This window comes from Lemur catta, chromosome 2 (assembly GCF_020740605.2).
Source record: "Lemur catta isolate mLemCat1 chromosome 2, mLemCat1.pri, whole genome shotgun sequence".
Classification (NCBI taxonomy): domain Eukaryota; kingdom Metazoa; phylum Chordata; class Mammalia; order Primates; family Lemuridae; genus Lemur; species Lemur catta.
This window is the reverse complement of record NC_059129.1, coordinates 15485778-15505619: the sequence shown is the minus strand read 5'-3', so window position 1 is coordinate 15505619 and position 19842 is coordinate 15485778. Positions and strand designations below refer to the sequence as shown.

General features: G+C 45.3%; 1 protein-coding gene across 2 annotated transcripts in view; it reads right to left on the bottom strand.

Moving 5' to 3' along the window:
* The window catches only part of PRKCB (protein kinase C beta), a 294889-nt gene that overhangs the window by 45407 nt on the left and 229640 nt on the right, over positions 1–19842 (bottom strand). For both annotated transcript variants that reach the window (XM_045542806.1, XM_045542805.1), the window contains exon 10: positions 9222–9395. In XM_045542806.1, coding sequence (XP_045398762.1) covers positions 9222–9395 — 174 coding nt within the window. The remainder of the gene's footprint in view (positions 1–9221; positions 9396–19842) is intronic.

Here is a 19842-nt window from a genome sequence, read left to right as displayed (position 1 = left end):
GCAGAACGCAGACAGTACGCCAGAACCGCCGACACCCAGCCCCTGGTTCTTTGGGGGATTTTTGATAGAAAACAAGCCTAAAAATAGCATCTGTCTTTGCTGCACGTTGAAGAGAACCAAAACACTTGCTTTTAAAAATTATTTTTAAAACTAGCAGATGGCATCGGCCACAAAGAGAGAAGTAAGTGAGAGAGAGATTTTGCTTGCTTGCTTTCTGCTGGGAAGAACTCAACTTGCCCCCCAAACTCATTAGTCGGAACCCCCCCATGAGGGGATAGCTCCTCTATGGGTAATGTTCTGTGGTGTGTTTCTGCGGCTCACCATATGTGGGGAAACCCTGAGATCCATCATCTCTGGACTGTACTGAGTGTGGCTTTGACACACCAGCGCCTCAGCTACTCAAGGTTACGGTTGGCCTCTCACTGTTCTTTCATTTCTGAACAAACACTTAATGATGCCCACTCTATGCCAGGCACTATTCTATTGCCAGAGATGCTGCTGGGAACGATCCATGGTGCCCGGTGTTAAGGATTTCCCCAGACGAGTGGAGGAGACCAGATAAATTTCCAAATGGCGATGTTTCCCAAAATGAGGTAGGAGGTAATTTTAGGTAGTCCATGGATGCATATGTTTTTACCTTTATAGTTTCGTGTTTGTTTTAATAGGCATTGTGAAAAAATACAGCTAAGTACTTAAGTCCCTCATATCATGGCTATTATGGCTCGAGAGGGAGAGTAAAATGCATGGAGTCACATAACAGAAGTGGGCAAGGAGATTGGGATCAAATTACAACACATTTCATAAAGCCATTGGTCCAGACTCCAGTTGTCTCCCAATTGGCTTCAAGGTCTTTACCAACTTTGCCTGTATCCTCTACTGAAATTTACTTATTTTAAAAATAATTTTACTAATTCACGTTTTAAAAGCTTAATCATGCTTATTTAAAAAATTTTCAGCGCATACCAAAGTCATAAATGGAAATTCATCATCTCTGCAAAAAAGAAAAGATCTGGAGTCTATCATCTCTATGCTATATCCAGTCTGGCTTTGGTACATCAATCCTTTAAATGACTTATTTTTAAAATAAATGCAATTCGTCCACATACCACGAAGTTCATCTCCCACTCCACAGTAAGAAACATCAAAATCTGAGAAACACTGTCAGAGGCATATCTAGAGCCAATCTTGAGCAGAGGAGTGAGTTTTAGAACTTTCACTGAGCATTTATTTTTGCAAGTCATGGCATTGGACGTTGAAAGAGGCAAAAATGATGAATAAGATACAGGCTTGGCCTCGGAGAATTCATAATCTTGGTTAAAACAAACATACAACTAATCCCAACCATAATCTAAAATAGGATGTGATGAATGAAATTGCACAGGAGTCACAAAGAGTGTGCTATGGGGGCTTCAGTTAACTAAATATTCCTCATCCACTGCCCCTAATTTTTACATAATTATTCTCCTCCATAACTCCCTGAAGTTTGGCTTTGTTCTCCACTCTTCCTACAAAATTATTGCACGATCTTCCTAATCATCACATCCAGTGGTGTTTGGTTAAGGCTTATTTGTTGGACTCTAATGCAAGTAATTAAAAAAGTATTTCTTGAGTATAGACTTGAGGCCCAGGTTGGCTCTTTCCGACTTGCTCAATATTCCAAAGAGGACTTGTCACCGCTCAGAGTTCCAACTCTCATCTCTCTGGGCTGATGAATCTTGACTTATATTTCTCTCCTGAGCTCCAGTCAGCTCCAGCTGGCTACAGGACGTTTCTACGTGGGTGTTCCACTGTCAACTCCAATTAAAAAGCTCAGAAAGGCAAACTCACCATCTTTTTCTTCAAACTAGCCAGTCTGCTCAACTTTAAAGTGTTTCTTCTAAATTGTCATTGTTGTGGTGATTCTTCATTACCCCTGACCTCTAAGCTTCTAGGGCCTTCAGGTAATTTTAAATTCCCCTTCTCCTTTATCTCTCATATTCAATTGATAAATAATTCAAGTTAAATACCTGTCACCACATCGTGCAAAATGTTTGCATAGAATTTCCCAAATTTGGAACATGAGTGTGAGGACAGTCTGATTTAAAATGATGACTAGGGTGGCAGGTGCAGAATTCACCTGGGTGTCCCCGGATGGGACAAAGGAATTCAAAAGAGACAGTCTCCCCCCCAAGACAGCTGCAACATGATACCTGCATGACTGCTAAGGGGACATCTACCATTTTTAATAAGATGCCATGGACAGAGAAAACCAACTATGTGGGCACCTCTACATACCATGCTCTCAGGTGAGTTGCAGTAAGAATTTGTCTATTTAATGATCTTTAATGACTTTCCAAGCTGTCTGTGAATTCATCTTGTCTGTAAGCTGTTCCCTTGATTGCTCAGGGCCATCTGTTTCTCTCCAGAGAGGCTGTGGAGGGCTGTGGCTGAGAGCCCTGGCTTTGGCATCAGTTAGTTCTGGGTTCAAGTCCCAGTTACACTGGATACTTACTCCAAGACCTTGGGTCAGTTACTTATACTCTCTCTGCCTTCCTAAAGGGGGTAATGATAGCTGCTTCTTCACAGAGGTGTTGCCAAGATGCATCAGATGATGCACGACAATTCCATGCACACTCACCAAGCCTCACTCATGTAAGTGTGCAATCAAGGATGTGTTCACACACTTTTCTTTCCTCTGTGTTTTATAGTTTTAGAATCACTGTAGGAACCAAGCAATTGATACTTCTCAAGCTTTTTTTTTTTCCTTCAGCTTTCTAAGTCTTGCCCTTCCACAAAAAGACCAAAGTTCTCAAGGGCTAGAACAACGTCTCTTCTTCCTTGGAATTCCACAGACCTTTGATTGTTGAATGAATATGCAAAGGCCACTGTCAAGAAAGCAGAGAGAATCAGGCTCTGTCCATTCCTTCCTGCCCGGGCTCTCACTGCCTGGGCTGCCTCCCTGATTCCTTTCCTCCAATCAAGATCCTTGGACGGTATTAGTTGACTAAAGCCCTGACATCTGCCAAGTTCTCACCAGCTTCCTCTCCTGGGATGCACTGAATGCCGTGTTTGTAGCATTAGGCTATAAACCATATCCTGCTTCAACCCAGTTGGTCTCTCCGGACTCAAGATGAAACCTTCCACCTGGCATGAGTACCAATTATTCCACCCCCTGTAGATACAACACCACCTTTTAAGGTTCCTACTGAGTTATAAGTAGCCAACCACCAGCTGATTGAGCCAGGAATAAACACCGGACCCAAGATGAACCAATCAGATTTTCTTTCCTATGAGTATAAATTGGGACTCAGGGACTTCGGTGGATAGGGAAACTGCAAGAGGCTAGGAAAGCAATGCTTCTTACGAGCAGGGAGAAACAGAGAGAGCAAGGAGAAAGAAACAGAAAAATCCATTCTAGGCCAATTTAAGGTTACAGATTCTAGTTCTTCATTGAGGCCCAGGTATACCTTTGCCTTTGGGTGGTTTCTTTCCAATAAAATCCTCTTTTTGCATGAGCTAGTTTGGTGGAAGACGGCGTGTTCTGTTTCTTACAACCCAATCGTTGCTGGCTGAGACAACGGCCAGAGCCTCCTGCAGCCATGCCCTGAAGTTCAACCACACCCTTGGAGGCTGCTACCAACCCAGAGCTGACCCTGAGTTACCACGACCCCTTGGGCACTCTTGGGGCTCCATGGACATGCCATCAGGGGTCACCTCTATGAGTAGGAACCATCCTCAGCCCCCTCCCTGTCCTCTCTGGCATTCTGTGTTCATGCTCCTCCCAGCATGCCTTGCAACTGAGTTATTGCTGGGCCATGGCAGCAAATTTGGGGAGGAAGTAACTTCTGTCCTTCAATGACTCATAAAATCTAATTCTATTTAAAAAAAAAAAAGAAGTGCATATGTTCAATTGAAAAGAAAACAGTTAAAATAGATGTTTTGCTAAAGAAACTTAACTGCCTGTGCCCACTGGCAGTTGGGAAATTGCATGAATGTGCCGGGCTGACAATTGTCCCTGAGAAAAACTGCAAAAGGACTGGAAGAAACATAATTCTTTTGTGCCTATGCAGCAAGGTGCACCTCCAGCTCAGCTCTAATAATGCAGGCAACCTCCATTTAATGTTTATTATGCTGTATTCACCAGCTCTTTTAATACTCACTTATTATGCCCACTTTAAAGATGATGAAACCAATATTCAGAACTGTTAAGTGACTTCATAGAGGTCATGTAGCCAGTAGTCACAGCTCCAGATCAGCCCAACCGAGTAGTGCATGCATATTCCTTTGTGCTTCCAGGAGAACTCGCGTAAGACCAGTTCATCTAAGGAGCAATTCTCTGAAAACTCAACCCCCTGCCAAGAGCTTTTGCATCTATTTGGATATTAACTTTGCCATCTTGTGGCACATAAAAAAAATTTTAAGCTGCTTTGTTAAAGACATTTCTGAAACAATATAAATTCAAAAAGAAGATAATTACCCACAGACCCCCCCTCCCTAAATCAGATCAATATTTTCATTTGCCTGTGTCCCTTTCTGAGTCTTCTCCGTGTGCACATTCAATTTTAACACATTTAGAATACTATCTTAAATAGGATTTAACATCCTACATTTTCTGTTCACATTGTGCCATGCATATTTTTGAAAGATTTTTTTTTTATCCCAATATAAGGATATTTCTGATGTAACTTTGCTTTCCTAAACAAGTTTTTTTAAAAAATCAAATTTGCGTCATTTTCAGGATGATAAAAATGGTTTCCTATATTGCTGGGTGTCTCTTTTGCTTTTATCTAATATTTCAACCACTGTAAGGATTTTTTAAACCTTCTATTAAGGATCTTTTGTCTTCAAAATTCGAAGTCTCTAGCAAGAAAAACATATCAAATTTGCAGCATGTTATAGTAGATTTGTCATTTTTTTTTTTTTAAAGGTAGCTGATTCAAAAAGAATTCTGGGTCACAAAATACAAAATGACAATCCACTCGGGCAAGACCGGCCTCCTTCGCTGTTCCTAAAACACGCTGAGGATGCTCGAGCCTCAGGCATTCACACTCTCTCTTCCTGCAGTCTGGAACACTCTGCCCCCAGATAGCCACACGCCGCGCTCCCTTGCTTGCCCTGTTCTCTGCTCAAGTGTCATCCTTTCCAGAGAGCCCTTCCTCGATGAGCCTATCAAAAATAGCATCTCTCTGCCCCGATCCATCTCTACCCCCTTTACTTCGTGTCGCTGTTATAGTTTATTAATCTGTCTCCCCCACGAGAATGTAAATTCCAAGGGAACAGGGACTTTATTTCTTTTGTTCACTGATGTACCCCTCATTGGCAATGCAGCTGGGGTCTGACATTTGTTTCAACAAATAAGTATTTGTTGCAATAACCAACAAGCATTAGTACCCTCTGAATCCTGGCAGTAATGTTCTGACTTTTGGGAGACTGCCCATTCCAGCCCCATTGCCTCCTCGGAAGCACCACTCAGGGGGTCAAGCCACGCAATGCTAGCAGATGAGCATGAGCTGGAGGACCACCTTCTCAGGCCTTCCTCAGAAAGGGGTATCACCTGCCTGCTCACCTTAGCCACACTGACAACAGTTTGCCTCCTATACACGCAGTGCTCTAAATTTAAATAATCACTCCCATGGAAAAAATCGTACCTAATCCTTGCAATATCCCTGTAGAATAAGTGGAGTGACTCTTCCGTGGTAGGAAAAACATCCAGAGGGCCATTAGGAAACCTGGGCTCAGATCTTGGGGCTGCCACTTCCCAACTGTGTAATATGAGCCATTTAATCTTTCTGGGGATCAGTGTCCTTTGGGTAGAAATGTGGACAGTAATACTTACTTGTAGTGTTCTTGTGAAGGTTAGATGTGATTCATGAGAGTAAAAATATTTTATAAACTAAAAATAGGAATGCAAAGTTAAGGCCTAGGCAGGATAGCAAAGGCTTCCAGTTTGGGGGTTCTAGAGTCTTGTAGAACAAATCTCAGCTCCATTACTTAGCACTGTGTGATGTTGCACGAGTTACTTAACTTCTCTGAATATTATCATTTGTATGTGTAAATTGGGGCTAGTCCTAGTCCCTATCCAACAGAGGTGTTGGGAAGATAAAGTGAGGTAGTACAGCTAGGATGCTGAGGACGGTGCCCAGCACATACTGAGTGCTCATTACTGTTAGCTGCTGCTTTGGATTCTTGATTCCATCGTTATCATTGTTATGGCCATTTGGGTGGCAAACCAACACGCTGTACCAACAAGAGCTTGGACTCTGAGTTCAATGGGCCAGTGACCTGGTGCTGTGTCTAGAGAGAACTACTGTGCAACCCTGACCCTTAATCCTTTCACCTGCAAAGTGGAACGATAGATAATCCCTTCCATTGCAAGAGTCTTATGAGGCTGGGATGAAACAATGTTTTTGAAGACCCATGCACAGCAGATGCTCAGATGGAAAGCCAGTTCTGACACCGGACATGAGAAAGCTAAGGGACTGAGACACAACGGGACTTCACTGAGTAGGTGAGAGATAAGCAAGGCTAGGTTAGAACTCAGGCCCCTGGTGGAGCCTGGCACCAGGCTGGCAGGGGGGGATTTTGCCCCAGGGGTGTCAGGTGGAGTGGCCGTCATCGGGTGATCCGCACACAAAAGACTTCATGGTGTAACGGTTAAAATCCTGGCCCTGAAATGTACCAGCTGTGTGGGCTCAGTCCTCTTGTCTATGAAGTCAGGATGACGACAGGACGCTTCTAAGTTGTCATGCGGCTTAAAATTATTCTGTGCCTCACATAGAGTAGAAATTATTATAAGTCTTTGAAAATAAATTTAATTTATGCAAAATTAAAATATATGTGCTCAGCCAAAAAAAGGTGAGAAAAAATAATTTAAATTGGGGCATTTCACTCAAGGAGCATATGCACGGAGTGCAGGTGAGGCGGAGAGGGTGTCTGCTCTTCCCTCAGCCGGCCCCACGTAGCATCCAAGGGTCTCTTGCTGCAGTGAGTGCATCTTCCCAAGCACTTCCCCACCCCCACCAACAATATAGCCCTTAGAGACAGGATAACTCTTTCATCTGATCCTCAACCAATGAGAAAGCAACCTGTTCCATCGCTGGCCTTGCTGGGTTGGGAGATTCTGCATCGGTCTCCAGCATGGGGCCTCCACGCCCACGCAAGACATGAATCCAGGGAGCTCTCGAGTTCTAGGCTCTTGTGGTTCTTCATCCCTCCTCCCTGGCAAGTGACAGCTCCTGCAGACGGCTCAGAGCTCTGCCCGATTTCCATGTAAAACCCCCAGCCCCTACTCTTTAATTCCAGATGCATATTGAAATACAGGGGAGTGATGTGGCTCAACATTAAAAGAATAACTTCAAATCCACTCTACTTTATTTATGAAACAGTTAACTACAAAGATATCATACTGTAATGGATATCAGAAACACATGATTGATTTCTCTCAGTTTCACCATATCCAACTGAAATTGACAACCACTGTTCCAAGTTAGCTCAGCCTCTTTCGTGGGGAGAAAATCTCCTTCTTAGACTATTTACCAGACTGAGACTGTCTGTCGCCTGGTGGTGTCAATGAGTCAATTTGGGGACCAACAATGGAAAAGAGAGAAGGCAGGAGAGTTGGGGAGTCTAGAAGTTTCAGTCCTAGCCCTGTCTCTGCCACCCCTTGATTACCTTAGACCTTAACTCCCCAAGGGAAGACTAGAGATTTGGCCTAGTGAGGGGTATTCCCTTCCTGGCCTTTGCCAAGTCTCAAAGTGATGTAAATTATCGTTCACTTAATATTTTCCTTTCCATTGATTCTCTTCTTCTACTCAAAAAAAAATTTGTTTTAAAAGCAAACTTTAGTCACCCTTAGAGCACAATAGTGAACCAATTTATTATCTCGAAAGCTGTCACATGCAGGGAAAGAATCAGGCATTTAGCCTGTTTTTCCTACAGGAGCCGTACCACACAGAAGCCAAGCAATAGATGAGGGAAAGCCCCTCTTTGTACAAGCTTTCCAACCAGTATATGGAAAAGACATGCTAGAATTAGGATCTCACCATCATACAATCCCTAATGAATTAACGCATCTAGGCAGCAATCATAAGTTGCTGCCAACATCACTGAGAGAGGCAACTGGACAGTACGTGCCTTCGGAGGAAAGAACACACCACCATCTACGGTCTTGCCAAAGGGATGGAAGCGGAGTGGCACCACGCCTCTAGACCCAGCTGCTAATTTGCAGGAAATAAAGAGGACAGAGGAAACATGTTGAAGTGCTCCAAGACTATACAGTTGGCAAAACCCAGACTATGGAAATGCTACAGGTCAAACACCCCAGCATATCTTCAGCAGATAAAAGAACAGGTAAAAGAAAAGGATAAAAGAGAGGGGGAACTCACTAGATTAAAGAATTTATAGACACATCAAATTAGATGCAAAATACAATAGCATCCCTTCTCACATATGGGCTGGGCTCTGAAATCAGCATGTAGGTTGAGAACTGGATAGAGTCAAAATTAATCTTGAAAAATCCCTAAAAGCATCTTTAAGTCACTAGGTCATTGGCCATGAGAAACCCCAAAGGCAAGGATTAACTTTGTACCTCCTTGCCTTTGGGCTCTGGCCTCTCCTTCCTTGGGCATGGGGGCCTAGGTTTAATCTGAACAGGGAAAAGGTAAAGAGGTTACTTACAGGGCTGTCTCTTGCTCTTGCAGATAGAGCTGAAATCATAGTCAGCGGCAGACAGAGGACAAATGTTCCCTTCTCATTTTGGCAGTCATGGCTCTGAGCTCACGAGCCCTTGTCTAGGACACTGTGCCCCCTCCCTGGGAGTCCTCTGAGGGCCATGTTCTCAGGAAACCCACCCTCCAAGGAGACCCATGCAAAGGCCTCAGGCAACCTGCAGAGATGCACGCATGCATTTCCCCAAAGGGCTGGAGGGCTGAGTAAAACCATCTAGAGGCACAATGTGTGGACCTTTCCACTGAGTTCCTGTCCCCGTGTCACCCCTTGCTGACAGAGAAGGGCCTTGCTCTGTTGGTTATAAAACCAATTGCCTGAGTTCCTTTATCTGAGTTGAGACAGCATCTGCCTCAGGGGAGAGCACTTCTCAGTGGCAACCTCAGAACTCCCAGCCAAGTTTCCCGGGCCCCGTATCTTTCTGTTTCTAGGATGGGAAGAGCCCAGGTATCTCCTTGGGATGGGTGCTGCTGGGATAGCTTTGGAGCTGGAAGACCCAGGGCCCCCAGACAAGTTACCATGGTCTGGAAGCAGGAGTGGAGCTGGGTGAGGAAGGGCGGCTTCCCGGGCAGGGCCAGCACCCGCTTCTCCACCATGGTGCACTCCACGTCGTCATCTTGGATCACGACATCCTTCTTCAGGATCTTCACGGCGTAGAGCTCATCTGTGCCTTTTCGCTCCGAGAGCATGACCTGAGAAAGAGAGGGCAGCTGGTGTTCACTCAGATCCACTCCCAGCTTTGCACAGATGTCCTCTGTTGACCTGAAACAACAGATGACGTTTTCCACTGACCTCACAGTTTGTGTGGCTGAACCAAATCAAGGAGGACAGTTCCAGGAAAGATGGCCATGTACTAATCCCTCTGGGATATGTATCCATGCCCAGCCAATAGGGCTAGAAGGCAAGCCCCATGAGAGCAAGTAGCTTTTGTTCACTGGCCTAACCCAAGAGCCTGCAATAATGCCTGGCGCATAGTACATGCTCAAAAAATACTTGTTGAATGAGGGAGTGAGTACATGCTGGATAAAGCCGGATTTGGGGGCACTTGTTCCTTTATTCATTCGATTATTTATCATTCATTAAAAGCCTGCTAAACACTGGGGATACAGCAATAAACAAGCAGGCACGTTCTATGACCTTGAACTCCAGAGAGGAAAAAAGACTTTGGAAATTAATTTTAGGGATGATTAATGTAATACTTTAATAGTCTCCCTGGCTGTCTTGGGGCTTCCTTTCATGAGCTGTGGTCACAATCAGGGCCAGTTAACCGGCGTCCTCATGGACACATCATTGTTTTCATTGGTTGTGACTATGCCAGAGGGAACAATGAACAGCAGGTACTATTTTCTCAAGAAGCTTCTTAGGCAGTGCAGGGCAGGACCACATTATAAAGAGACCTAACTGGTCTGGGAAGGCTTCCTGGAGGAGGAAACAATCAGATTGAAGTGTTTATTACTGCATGCACTGTGTCAGATATTTTGCAGGCAACATTATTAATCACCACTATATTTCTGAGCATTTATGAATGGACCAAACAAGTATTGGTTTTCAATTATTATTTTTCATAATGGTAACTAGGAAGTAGGTTCCCTTATGAATCTCATTTTACAGGACACCAAGGCTCAGGGGGTAAGTAACCTGGCATGTTACAAATTCAGTTAGGACCAGGGTCATGATTTGAACTCAGGTCTACTTGACTGCAATCCCTGCCTTTAAATGCTCCACTTGAGCTCCAGAAGAACGCTCGAGGAGTTTAGGCGGTGGAGGGAGTAAAATGCTCCTGCCTGGCTCAGCTGGAGGGCCAGAGGATGTAGCAGAGACCTGAGGCCGGAGGGTGTGACACACAGGACAAGTTCAGCAGCAGGAGGACAGCTCAGCACACTCCACTCAGCTCTCATCCTAACAGTGAAAGGTGTGCCCGGGCTCATGCACAGAAGCTTCCAGATCATGCATCCATACATTGAACCTTCTGGGCTGAGCTCACCGGCTCACAAAGTCCCCGTCTCTTGTTCCTACCATCTTCTCTCTCATCACAACCAGGGTGGCCCCAGGTGAAGCAGACGCAGGGATTTAGGACATCTTAGGAAGAGGGTCCCTGACACCCACTTCTACAGCAAGAGGACTTTCCTCAACCTCTTCCTCCCCCAGCTCCACAGGAAAAAACAAGAGCTGCCAATGTGAGTGGGTCCCACCTGTCGGGCATTTCCTCAATCCTCAAGAGACCCACCGACTTACCTGGGAAGGTAGGGCTCAAAGTGTCTGGATGCATGTCCCCAGTTTATTTCCCATCTCCCTCTGTGCTCTCCCTGGTACCCTGGGGCTGTATTTGCCTTCTGCAGCCCTCACCAAAGCAGAAACAATGACTCAGGGAAGCCACTGTCCTAAGATATAAAGAGGCAGATGGAGATGGGGGTTTCCTGCTCTTGGATTCTAGAGAGACCTGGGCTGGGCGAGAGCAGGGAGGACTCAGGGAGGTGACTTGGCCAGGAAAGAATGAGTAGAGGGACAGAGGTGGGAGGAAGAAGAGCCTTCAGCTAAGAGGACCCCAGAGCCCAGTAGGAGGGTCTCAGTGCTGAGCTGTCCTCGAGGGTGGACCCATCGCCTCTGGTCAAGGCACCATCCAACAATTCTGAATATCTGCAACCCCTCCCCTTCCCCACTAAGAGCAGAGGGGAGGAGCCCCAGACACCTGGGAAGCCAATGCAGTTGTGATAGGACATTTTAGCCCTCGGCATGGAAGAGAGACAGGGCAGAATGGCTGGAAATTTCCCCCTGCGCCAGGGACAAGGGTGGACATCCTAGTCTGTTTCAATTATTTGCATTTTACAGGCAAACAAACTGAGGCTCAGAGAGATTAACCTGCACGAGCTACCAATTGTTCTAAAAATGCAGATCTGATCGTGCCACTTCCGTACTTTAATGCTTCAATGCTTCAATGCTAAAAGTCCTTCAGTGGCTCTCGAAAGCCAGACAATTCTGTGACCATGTCCTGTTCTTTCTTTCCCTTTGAACACTCTATTCCTACTGCCTGCAATGTCCTTCCACACTCTTTCAATGCCTGGAAAATTTGAGATTCAGCTGAGATGTTACTTCCTTCTCTAACCTAGATGATCCATTTAGACCTGAATCAGCCACTCCTTCCTTTGGGCACCAGGACTGCTTGGTATCTACGTCAGTTATGTATGCAGGCTTTTCCAAACTTCAATCATTCATGGGCCTTTTTCACATTTTTCCCTGCCACCTAAACTGTTATTTGCTTAGCATTTTAAAAACGTAGTCATATTTTTACTTAACTAAATTTGAAAAGGAAACTTTATATCACCGCTATTAATGGCAAACCAGTATCACCAGTCATAAACGGAAGAGAAGCATAAAAATAAATAAAAGCAAAGCAGTGCTAGTAAATTCTAGCTAGACACTGATGGCTGCTAAAGGTTCTAAGACAGGCCCTGCATTTTCTCCTTGTTAGAGGAAAAAAATGATATTAGAAAATGTTAGAGAGCACATTGTCATCGAATGAGATTTTCTTGTTCAATTAGAAAGACTAAAAGAAAACACAGAGGGTAACCTTATCATGTGATTTAATTTTATATAATATCATGACTATGTACTACCTAAAAAAAATCTCAAGTACTAACTGAAATCATCTTGCAAATCATCAATGCCATGTGCTCCACACCTTAGGAAAAACTGTTACATTTGTACAGTTTATTAAATCAATGAATAGGGATATGTGAAGATTCTCTTGCCCTGTCCTAAGTAACATGCCCTATACTGACGGGGGGAAAATAGAAGTGACATGCATAAAACACTACTAATAATTTAGAAGAAATAGAATTGAATTGAATTCTAGGAGTCAGCTAACTTTTTCTGTAAAGGGCCAAACTAAATATTATAGGCTTCGTGGGATTATGTCAACTACTAAACTATTGTATTGAGAAAGCAGCCACAAACAATATACAAGTGCATGAGTGGGGCTGGATTCCAATAAAACTAAGCAGTGGTTCACAAGACAGGTGCCTGGGGAGGGTGGGGGGAAGCAGTGGGCTAGGCTCCAGTGGTTTCCTGACCCCTGTTGGAGAACATGTGTGCTCGAGAATGATCAGGAAAAATAAGAATGACCACACGATCAAAAGTGACTGCAGTTTAATTTGGAAGTGAACTCTAGCATACCTTTCCTTTCTTCCAACTCTTTGTTATTAGAAAAACCTTCTGATTGGGCAGTGGAAACACCTGGCCACAGCTGATTAGATCAGAGGTAGATACCTGACCTAAGCTGAGCCAATCAGAGTCTCTCTCCAGAGAATTTGGAATTAGGATACTCCAAGGAGTCAGTCAGGGCCCCTGAATAGAGAACACCCACAGATCTTCCTAGAGTGGTTCTTTTGTACTATGTGCAGGCAGAGAAGAATGAAAACAGATGCGTGGGGAGAAAAGAAGGTCAGAGAACAAGTAGAGGCCTTGTCCTTACTTTCTATTCCTGCTTCCAATCTCTCAGGAGGCTTGTTAGAAACTGCCATATCCCTCTAATAAAGTTATGCTTATTTATATTAGTTTGCATGGATTTAAGTACCTTAGAGGTCTTGTAAGACAAAGCTATTGCTTGGGTAGCTCAAATTCTTAATAAAAATGACAATTTCAGGAAGGCATTAACCTAAAACAAGGCAAATTCCATTTTTTTATAGAGGACCGTACCTCTTGCCTATATCAGAATCACTTGTGGGTCCTTGTTTATAATACAGATTCCAAGCACCGGTCTCCTTCAAGAGCTCTGGGCTGTGGCCTGGGACTCTGCATTTTACCAAACACATACCTCCTACCTTGATTCTAATCACCAGGCATTATCAAAATTGATTCATTTAATAAGATGGTTGGGCGATGTCCACAGGTAAAACATAGAATCCTTTAATTCTGATTTTCTTAACACCTTCCCAGCAGTCATGAACAAGGTGAGAACGGAACTTTCCTTTTCTCCTTGAATATTCTAATCAAGCTTTCCTTTTCCACAGGAATCTCTCCGCCCTCTCTAGGAGTTACATTTTGAGAGCTTTCCCCATAGTGTGAAGGAACTGACACTCCATGGTGGTTTCAAAACACGTCTACAAATATTTGACACCCCTCCAATCAAGAGGCAGAGTCTATGCCCTCTCCTGTGAACCCCGACAGGCCTTTGTGTTTGCCTTAATGAAAAGAATGTGGCTGAAGTGCCCCTGAGTGACTTCTGAGGCTGCAGCTTAATGTCAGTTTCTCTTAGAACATGCGCCTTTGGATCTCCGAGGCCGCCGTGCTAGACCACAGAATGGGACCACGTGGAAAGGCCCTAGGGCCACATGAAGAGCATGGCGCCCAGCCAGAGGAGGAGAAACCCCGAGCCACAATCAACCCAATCTCCTGGCCCACAGAAACCACGAGAGATAATACATGATTACGTTGTTTTAAGCCTCCAAGTTTAGGGATGATATGTTATGCAGCAATAGATAACTAGACCCGATTTACCTAAGTTTCTACGTGTTCTAATGCAACCCAGCTTTGTCAGGTGTGGCCCCTGTGACCTTGGGTTATGCAACTCTTTTCAATCAGTAAGAAAAAGAAGAAAAAAAAAAAGGTTTCAGTGGAAAGGGGCCACAGAGTTGGAATTCATTGTGCCTTCCAAATGCGTCAACCTTCCTAGTCTTATCCAGAACCTGGAAGGCTTGATCATTCATTCAGTAAACATTAATTAAGCGCCTGGGATGTGCCAAGCACTGAGATAGGCACAGGGGATGCAGAATGACAAGGTTCCCGCCCTCATGATGCTTACGCTCCAGCACAGATAATTACCTAATGCCAATTGTGATTAAACCCCTGAAACAGAAGCACATGGTAGTCTTTAAATGGAGGACTTAACCTCATTTGGTGGGTCAGCAAAAGATGCCTCGAGGGAAGTGACAGTTTAGATGAGACCCTACATATCAGCAGGACTTGCAAGGTGGAGACAGAGGAGGCATATCGCAGCCAAAGGGGAGAGAACGATGGATTAAACCACCCGGATCCATAAGCCTTGGCCTGCAGTAAGCCAAGAGCTCCAGAATTCAAATTCAGGACTCAAGTTCCAGCTCTCTGAGACTAGCAAACAATTGCCTCTGGCAGAATCAGAGAGATCCGACCAACAGAGCAGCAAAGGTACCAAAGGTGGTGGCTGGAACAAAGAATATGTGATGTTGAAAGGGCATGGCCAAATGCCTGCTCCAGGGAGAAAAAAGGCAATGTTGGGAGGGAGGACTAGGATGTGGGGGAAGGTGATTAGTTTGGGGTTGATAATGGTAACCAACCATGCCTACTTATTCCTTCTAATATGCATTATCTCATTTAATTCCCACAGCAAATGAGTAGAGTAGGAACTGCTACTATACCCATTTTACAGATGTGGGAGGTAGAGCTTAGCAAACATAGATGACCTGTCCACAGTCCCTTTACTAGGAAGTGATGCCGTCTAGTCACCTGTCTCCTAAATCCATGCCCTTAACCACACCCCATTGCCAAGCCCTAAGTACCAAGAGTTCAGTGGTGAGCAAATTATTGCTAGAGTGTTTCAAATTCAGCTCTAGATCCTGGTCTTGTTCCTCCTTTTTCTATCCTTCCCACCTGCTGAGGCTTGGAATCTTGCAGGCTAATTCATGGCCACAGATAGAAAAATCATTTCCTTTTTCTATTTTTTATACAACCACTAATGAACCATTCGTTTACTTGGCAAGATGAGCTTGGTCTGCCTTAGTGCTGCAGTCACAATTCCAGTTCGTCCACTGGGTCCACAAGCTCCACTGGGAATTTTGTTCTAGACACAATGCTAGGCAATGGCGATGCGTCCAAACAACAGGACAGACATGACCCTGCTGTCACTAGGTGGTTGGGGAAGATCTTCCTTCCTCCACTTGTGCTGTGACGTTCTGGCGTTGGAGAGGAAAAAAGCAGAAAAATAGCCATCGCGCCAGCAGTGATGATGGGCATGCTCTAAACTGCGGAAATAATCTTTCATTAATCGTCTCGAGCAGTTTCTGAAGCTTCCAGAAACTTTAATACCAACATAGAGGGCGTGGGCTGTTTGCTCAGCTGTCCCTCTCTCTCCAGGGTGAGGATTCCAAACAGATTGAAAGGATGTGTTGAAGTGACGTTCTTATCAAATTCCAAGCCACATCTGTTACCCAAGAATCTTCTGGGAGAAATGTGATAAATAGCAGAACTCCAGTGACAGCAAATAAAATAGAGGAAAGTAGCCCAGGGAATCCTGGCTGGAAAGTTTGTTGTGACGAACTTTACTGGCAAATCCCAACGGTGAAATATGCCTGGGATCTTGGTTCCTTCTGTGGGACAGTGTTGCATAATGATTAGGGAGGGGACTTCAGAGTTAGCAGACCTGGTACGTGTCCAAGTTCTGCCAGATACTCCCAGGTGACCTTGGGAAATTCGGTTAATTTTTCTGAGCCTCAGTTTCCTCACCTGTAAAATGGGGATGCCAGCATTACCTTGCTTCTGGTGGTGCTGAGGGCCTTTTATGGGATAAAGTGTGCTAAGTGCACTTGAACTGTGCAAGGCAAATGGTGAGGACTTAATGCCCGGTGGTCGTCCTAGTTTCCCAGGGTGATGATAACAAAGAACCAAAACCTGGAATTTATTTTTTCACTGTTCTGGAGGCCAGAAGCCCCACATCAAGGTGGCAGGGCTGCCTCCTTCTGGAGGCTCTGAGGGCAAATCCGTTCCATGCCCCTCTCCCTGCGTCTGGTGGCTGCCAGCCACCCGGCTTGTAGACACGTCACTCCGATCTCTGCCTCTGTCTCCACACGGCGTTCTTCCCTGTGTCTGTGTCCAAATGTCCTTTTCTTACAGGGACACCAGCCATGGGATTAGGGCCCACTCTAATCCAGTACGGCCTCATCTGGATCACACCTGCAAAGACCCTATGTCCAAACAGGGTCACATTCATTAGGACTTGAACATACATTTCTGGGGCGACGCAATTCTGCCCACCACAGCTGTTACCATCAACATCATCTTTTCAGAAAACAACAGGGGGCTGCTGGTGGTCCTTGTACAAAGCACCAGTGTCCAGTATTCACCTGGCCGAGGAGCTCTGCCCTGGGGGGTCGGTGTAAATGCCACACTAAGGTGACAGGGCGGAGATGTGAAGGGACCGAAACTCTGCTCCCCACTGCCCGAACATCAGCAGATGCCTGCTGGAAGTCCAAAGCCAAATCGAGTCACCCTCAGGTCCCCTGTCTTATATCTCTCATCCCACGCGTCCACAAGGTTTGCCAGCTCTACACCGGGAATATATGCCAAATCCAACCTCCTTGTGGGTCTAAGCCACTATGGTCCTCAGCCTGGTGTCCTGCAGTTGTCCCCAAACCAGTTCTTGCTTCCGCTCTTCTCGCGCCCACCTGCATTCTGTTCTCTGCATTCCTGAACAATGCTTCAAAAACCCAAGTCAGTTCATGTCTCTCCTCCTTCCAAACCCTTCCTCTGTCTGCACCCAGGACATGGTCCCATCTCTCAGGATCCCCCGCCCCGTCTTCCCTGCCTGGGGGACTCGTCTCTCAGATACACTCAACAATCTGCTCCCTCACCTTGCCCAGCTCACAGTCCAATGTGACCGCCTCCCCGAGGCCCTCCCTGCCACCTTCTCCGAACTTGCAGCCCCCTTTGTCACTCCCTGTTCCCCTCCTCTACTTTGTGTCTCTTCACAGCACTCACCACGCCTGGCGCTACATTAATATCTATTTGTTTATTTCTCTCTCTCACAAGAACGCAAACTCCGTAAGGGCAGGTATTTTGCCTGAGTTGCCCACGGTTGTATCCTCAACATCCAGCACATGGTAGACACTCAGCACATACTTGTTGCAGAAATGAACGAAAACATCTGAGTGGAGGAAGTAGCTAAAAACTCTAGACCTAGGTTGCCACAGATCTTCAGTTCCTTAGGTGTCAGCATTATTTAATTTCTATAGGGCTCTATCCAACCCGTATTTCCCAAAGAATTGGAGGTAGCATTCAAGATTATATGACACAAACAAGTGAATCTTATGGCGGGTGAATTATACCTCAACACAGGTGGTTAAAATGATGATATACCATATAGTAAATGTATGTGTATGTGTGTGTGTGTATATATATATATATACATGTGTGTGTATTATATATATATACACACACACACACATTATCCATATACATACTCTCTTCCTCTGTCTCTCTCTGTCTGTCTCTTCTCCTCTTTCCCTCTCTGCTTCCTGGAGGCCAAATCCACCAGAGATATATGAAACATAATAAAATTCATGTTTCCTATAAAGAAAGTCATTTTTTGAGAAGAAAAATAAGCTTCCCCTAGAACTTAGGTCCAAGAGAAATGCCTTGCATGGCTCTCTGAACATGCCACGCTCCAGCGGATGGTGTTCTTAATAACATCCCTACAGCAGGATCAGAAAAGGAGAAGCGGGGGGAGAGACCCACACGCCCAGCATTGTCAGAGTCTGCAAGCTTGACTCACAAACAGAGACTTGATGAATTCAGATGTGTGTCTCAAATAGAGAAAAAGACCTCTGGGGCTCATAGGGTCCCCAAACGCTGACTTGGGAGAAAGGCATCTGTACGGGGTGGTGAGCTGAGGTCGCCACAGAAGAGGCAGAGACAGCGAGTTAAAGCCCAAGTGTATACACTACAGGCCTCCAGGGGCACCAGGAGACTGCTGTACTTCCCCCCCATGCCCAGCACACTAGCAGCAGGCTTGTGGATGAGGCTGGGTGCAGGACCTGGATACTGATCTGTCGTGAGGAGGCTGCCCTCCCTCTATTCTAAGATTCCATGTCTTTGAGGATCCCCTTGCTCTCTGGGCCTGTCTCCTGCTTGGGTTCCACCCAGACCCTCTGAAGACCTGCAGAGGGTACCTTAGATGAGCTCAACTCCAAGTTTTCAGGCAAATTCGATCCCTTCCCTTCCCCCATCCTTCCCTTGGGTTTGCCCCGCTGCCTGCACTGAGCTGTTGTTTCTCCACACCGCACATTACAATTCCCTGCGGAGCTTTTAGAAGCCAGTGCTTGGGCCAAGCTCCAGACCAATTAAATCAGAATCTTCTAAATATCTGAGCCCTTCCTGTGCCAGGCCCGGCCCTCGCTGGGGGAAGACGGGAGGTGAGTCGGTTAGAGGTTATCAGAACAGTGCTCTAAGCAGGGGCTGGAGCCCTGGCCAAACACGGTCCACCTGTTCTTCCAAGGACCCTCAGCCACTCAGGAGCAGGATTTGGAGAGAAACTTGGGTGCTTCCTGGTCACAAAATGAGGGTTAGCTTCAATATCCTCATCCTTACAACACAGTAGCTATCCTGACAATCTCTGCATGTAAGAATGAGATCATGGCACTGACAGAGTCTGACCATCTGGAAGCTCATATCTAATTAGAATTATAAAATCAGAGTAAGTACAAGTTCAGACTCTGGAATCATGAGTTCGAATCCTAACTCTGTCATGTGCTTTGCTGTGTATTCTCGGGCAGGTTACTCAACCTCTCTGAGTCTCAGTCCCCTCATCCATAAAAGGGGCATAGTGATGGTTTCTTTGTTGAGTGCCCATTGCCTCCTGAATTTTGTGCTGAGATGTTAGACATTAACCAGACCCCCCTATGCTTCATTCAAACCTAGACTACATGATGTTGGAAATGAGACCCTTGTGTCTGTTACCTCTTTACAAGAGAATGGTAAGCAACCCCCTTAGAGTGTAATCAGTAATAGCCAATCAGATCTTATATCTGCATATTAGCCTTTGCATGGAAAATGCTATCATGCTGTTCAGCAACCCTGGTTTTTGCCTGTGTAAACGGTCTTCCCTTTTCCCCACGCCGGGAGCACTGATCAACACACTCTTTGGCAAGAGTGTGTCCCAGGACTGCTGCCCTCACACCTTGCACTTCAATAAACTTTTGGCTGGATCCTGAGCCTTTTAAGTTGATGGGTTCAAACTTTGGATTAAATGCTCTAAGCATGTATGTACACCCTTATATTTCTTTAAATTTTATATTTAACAGTGGCCACACCAGTCTGATATGAAGTCGTGTGGTTTGAGGGACTCAAGTGCATTTATTTGCCTCTATGAGTAGAGAGGAAGTTAGCAGTCTA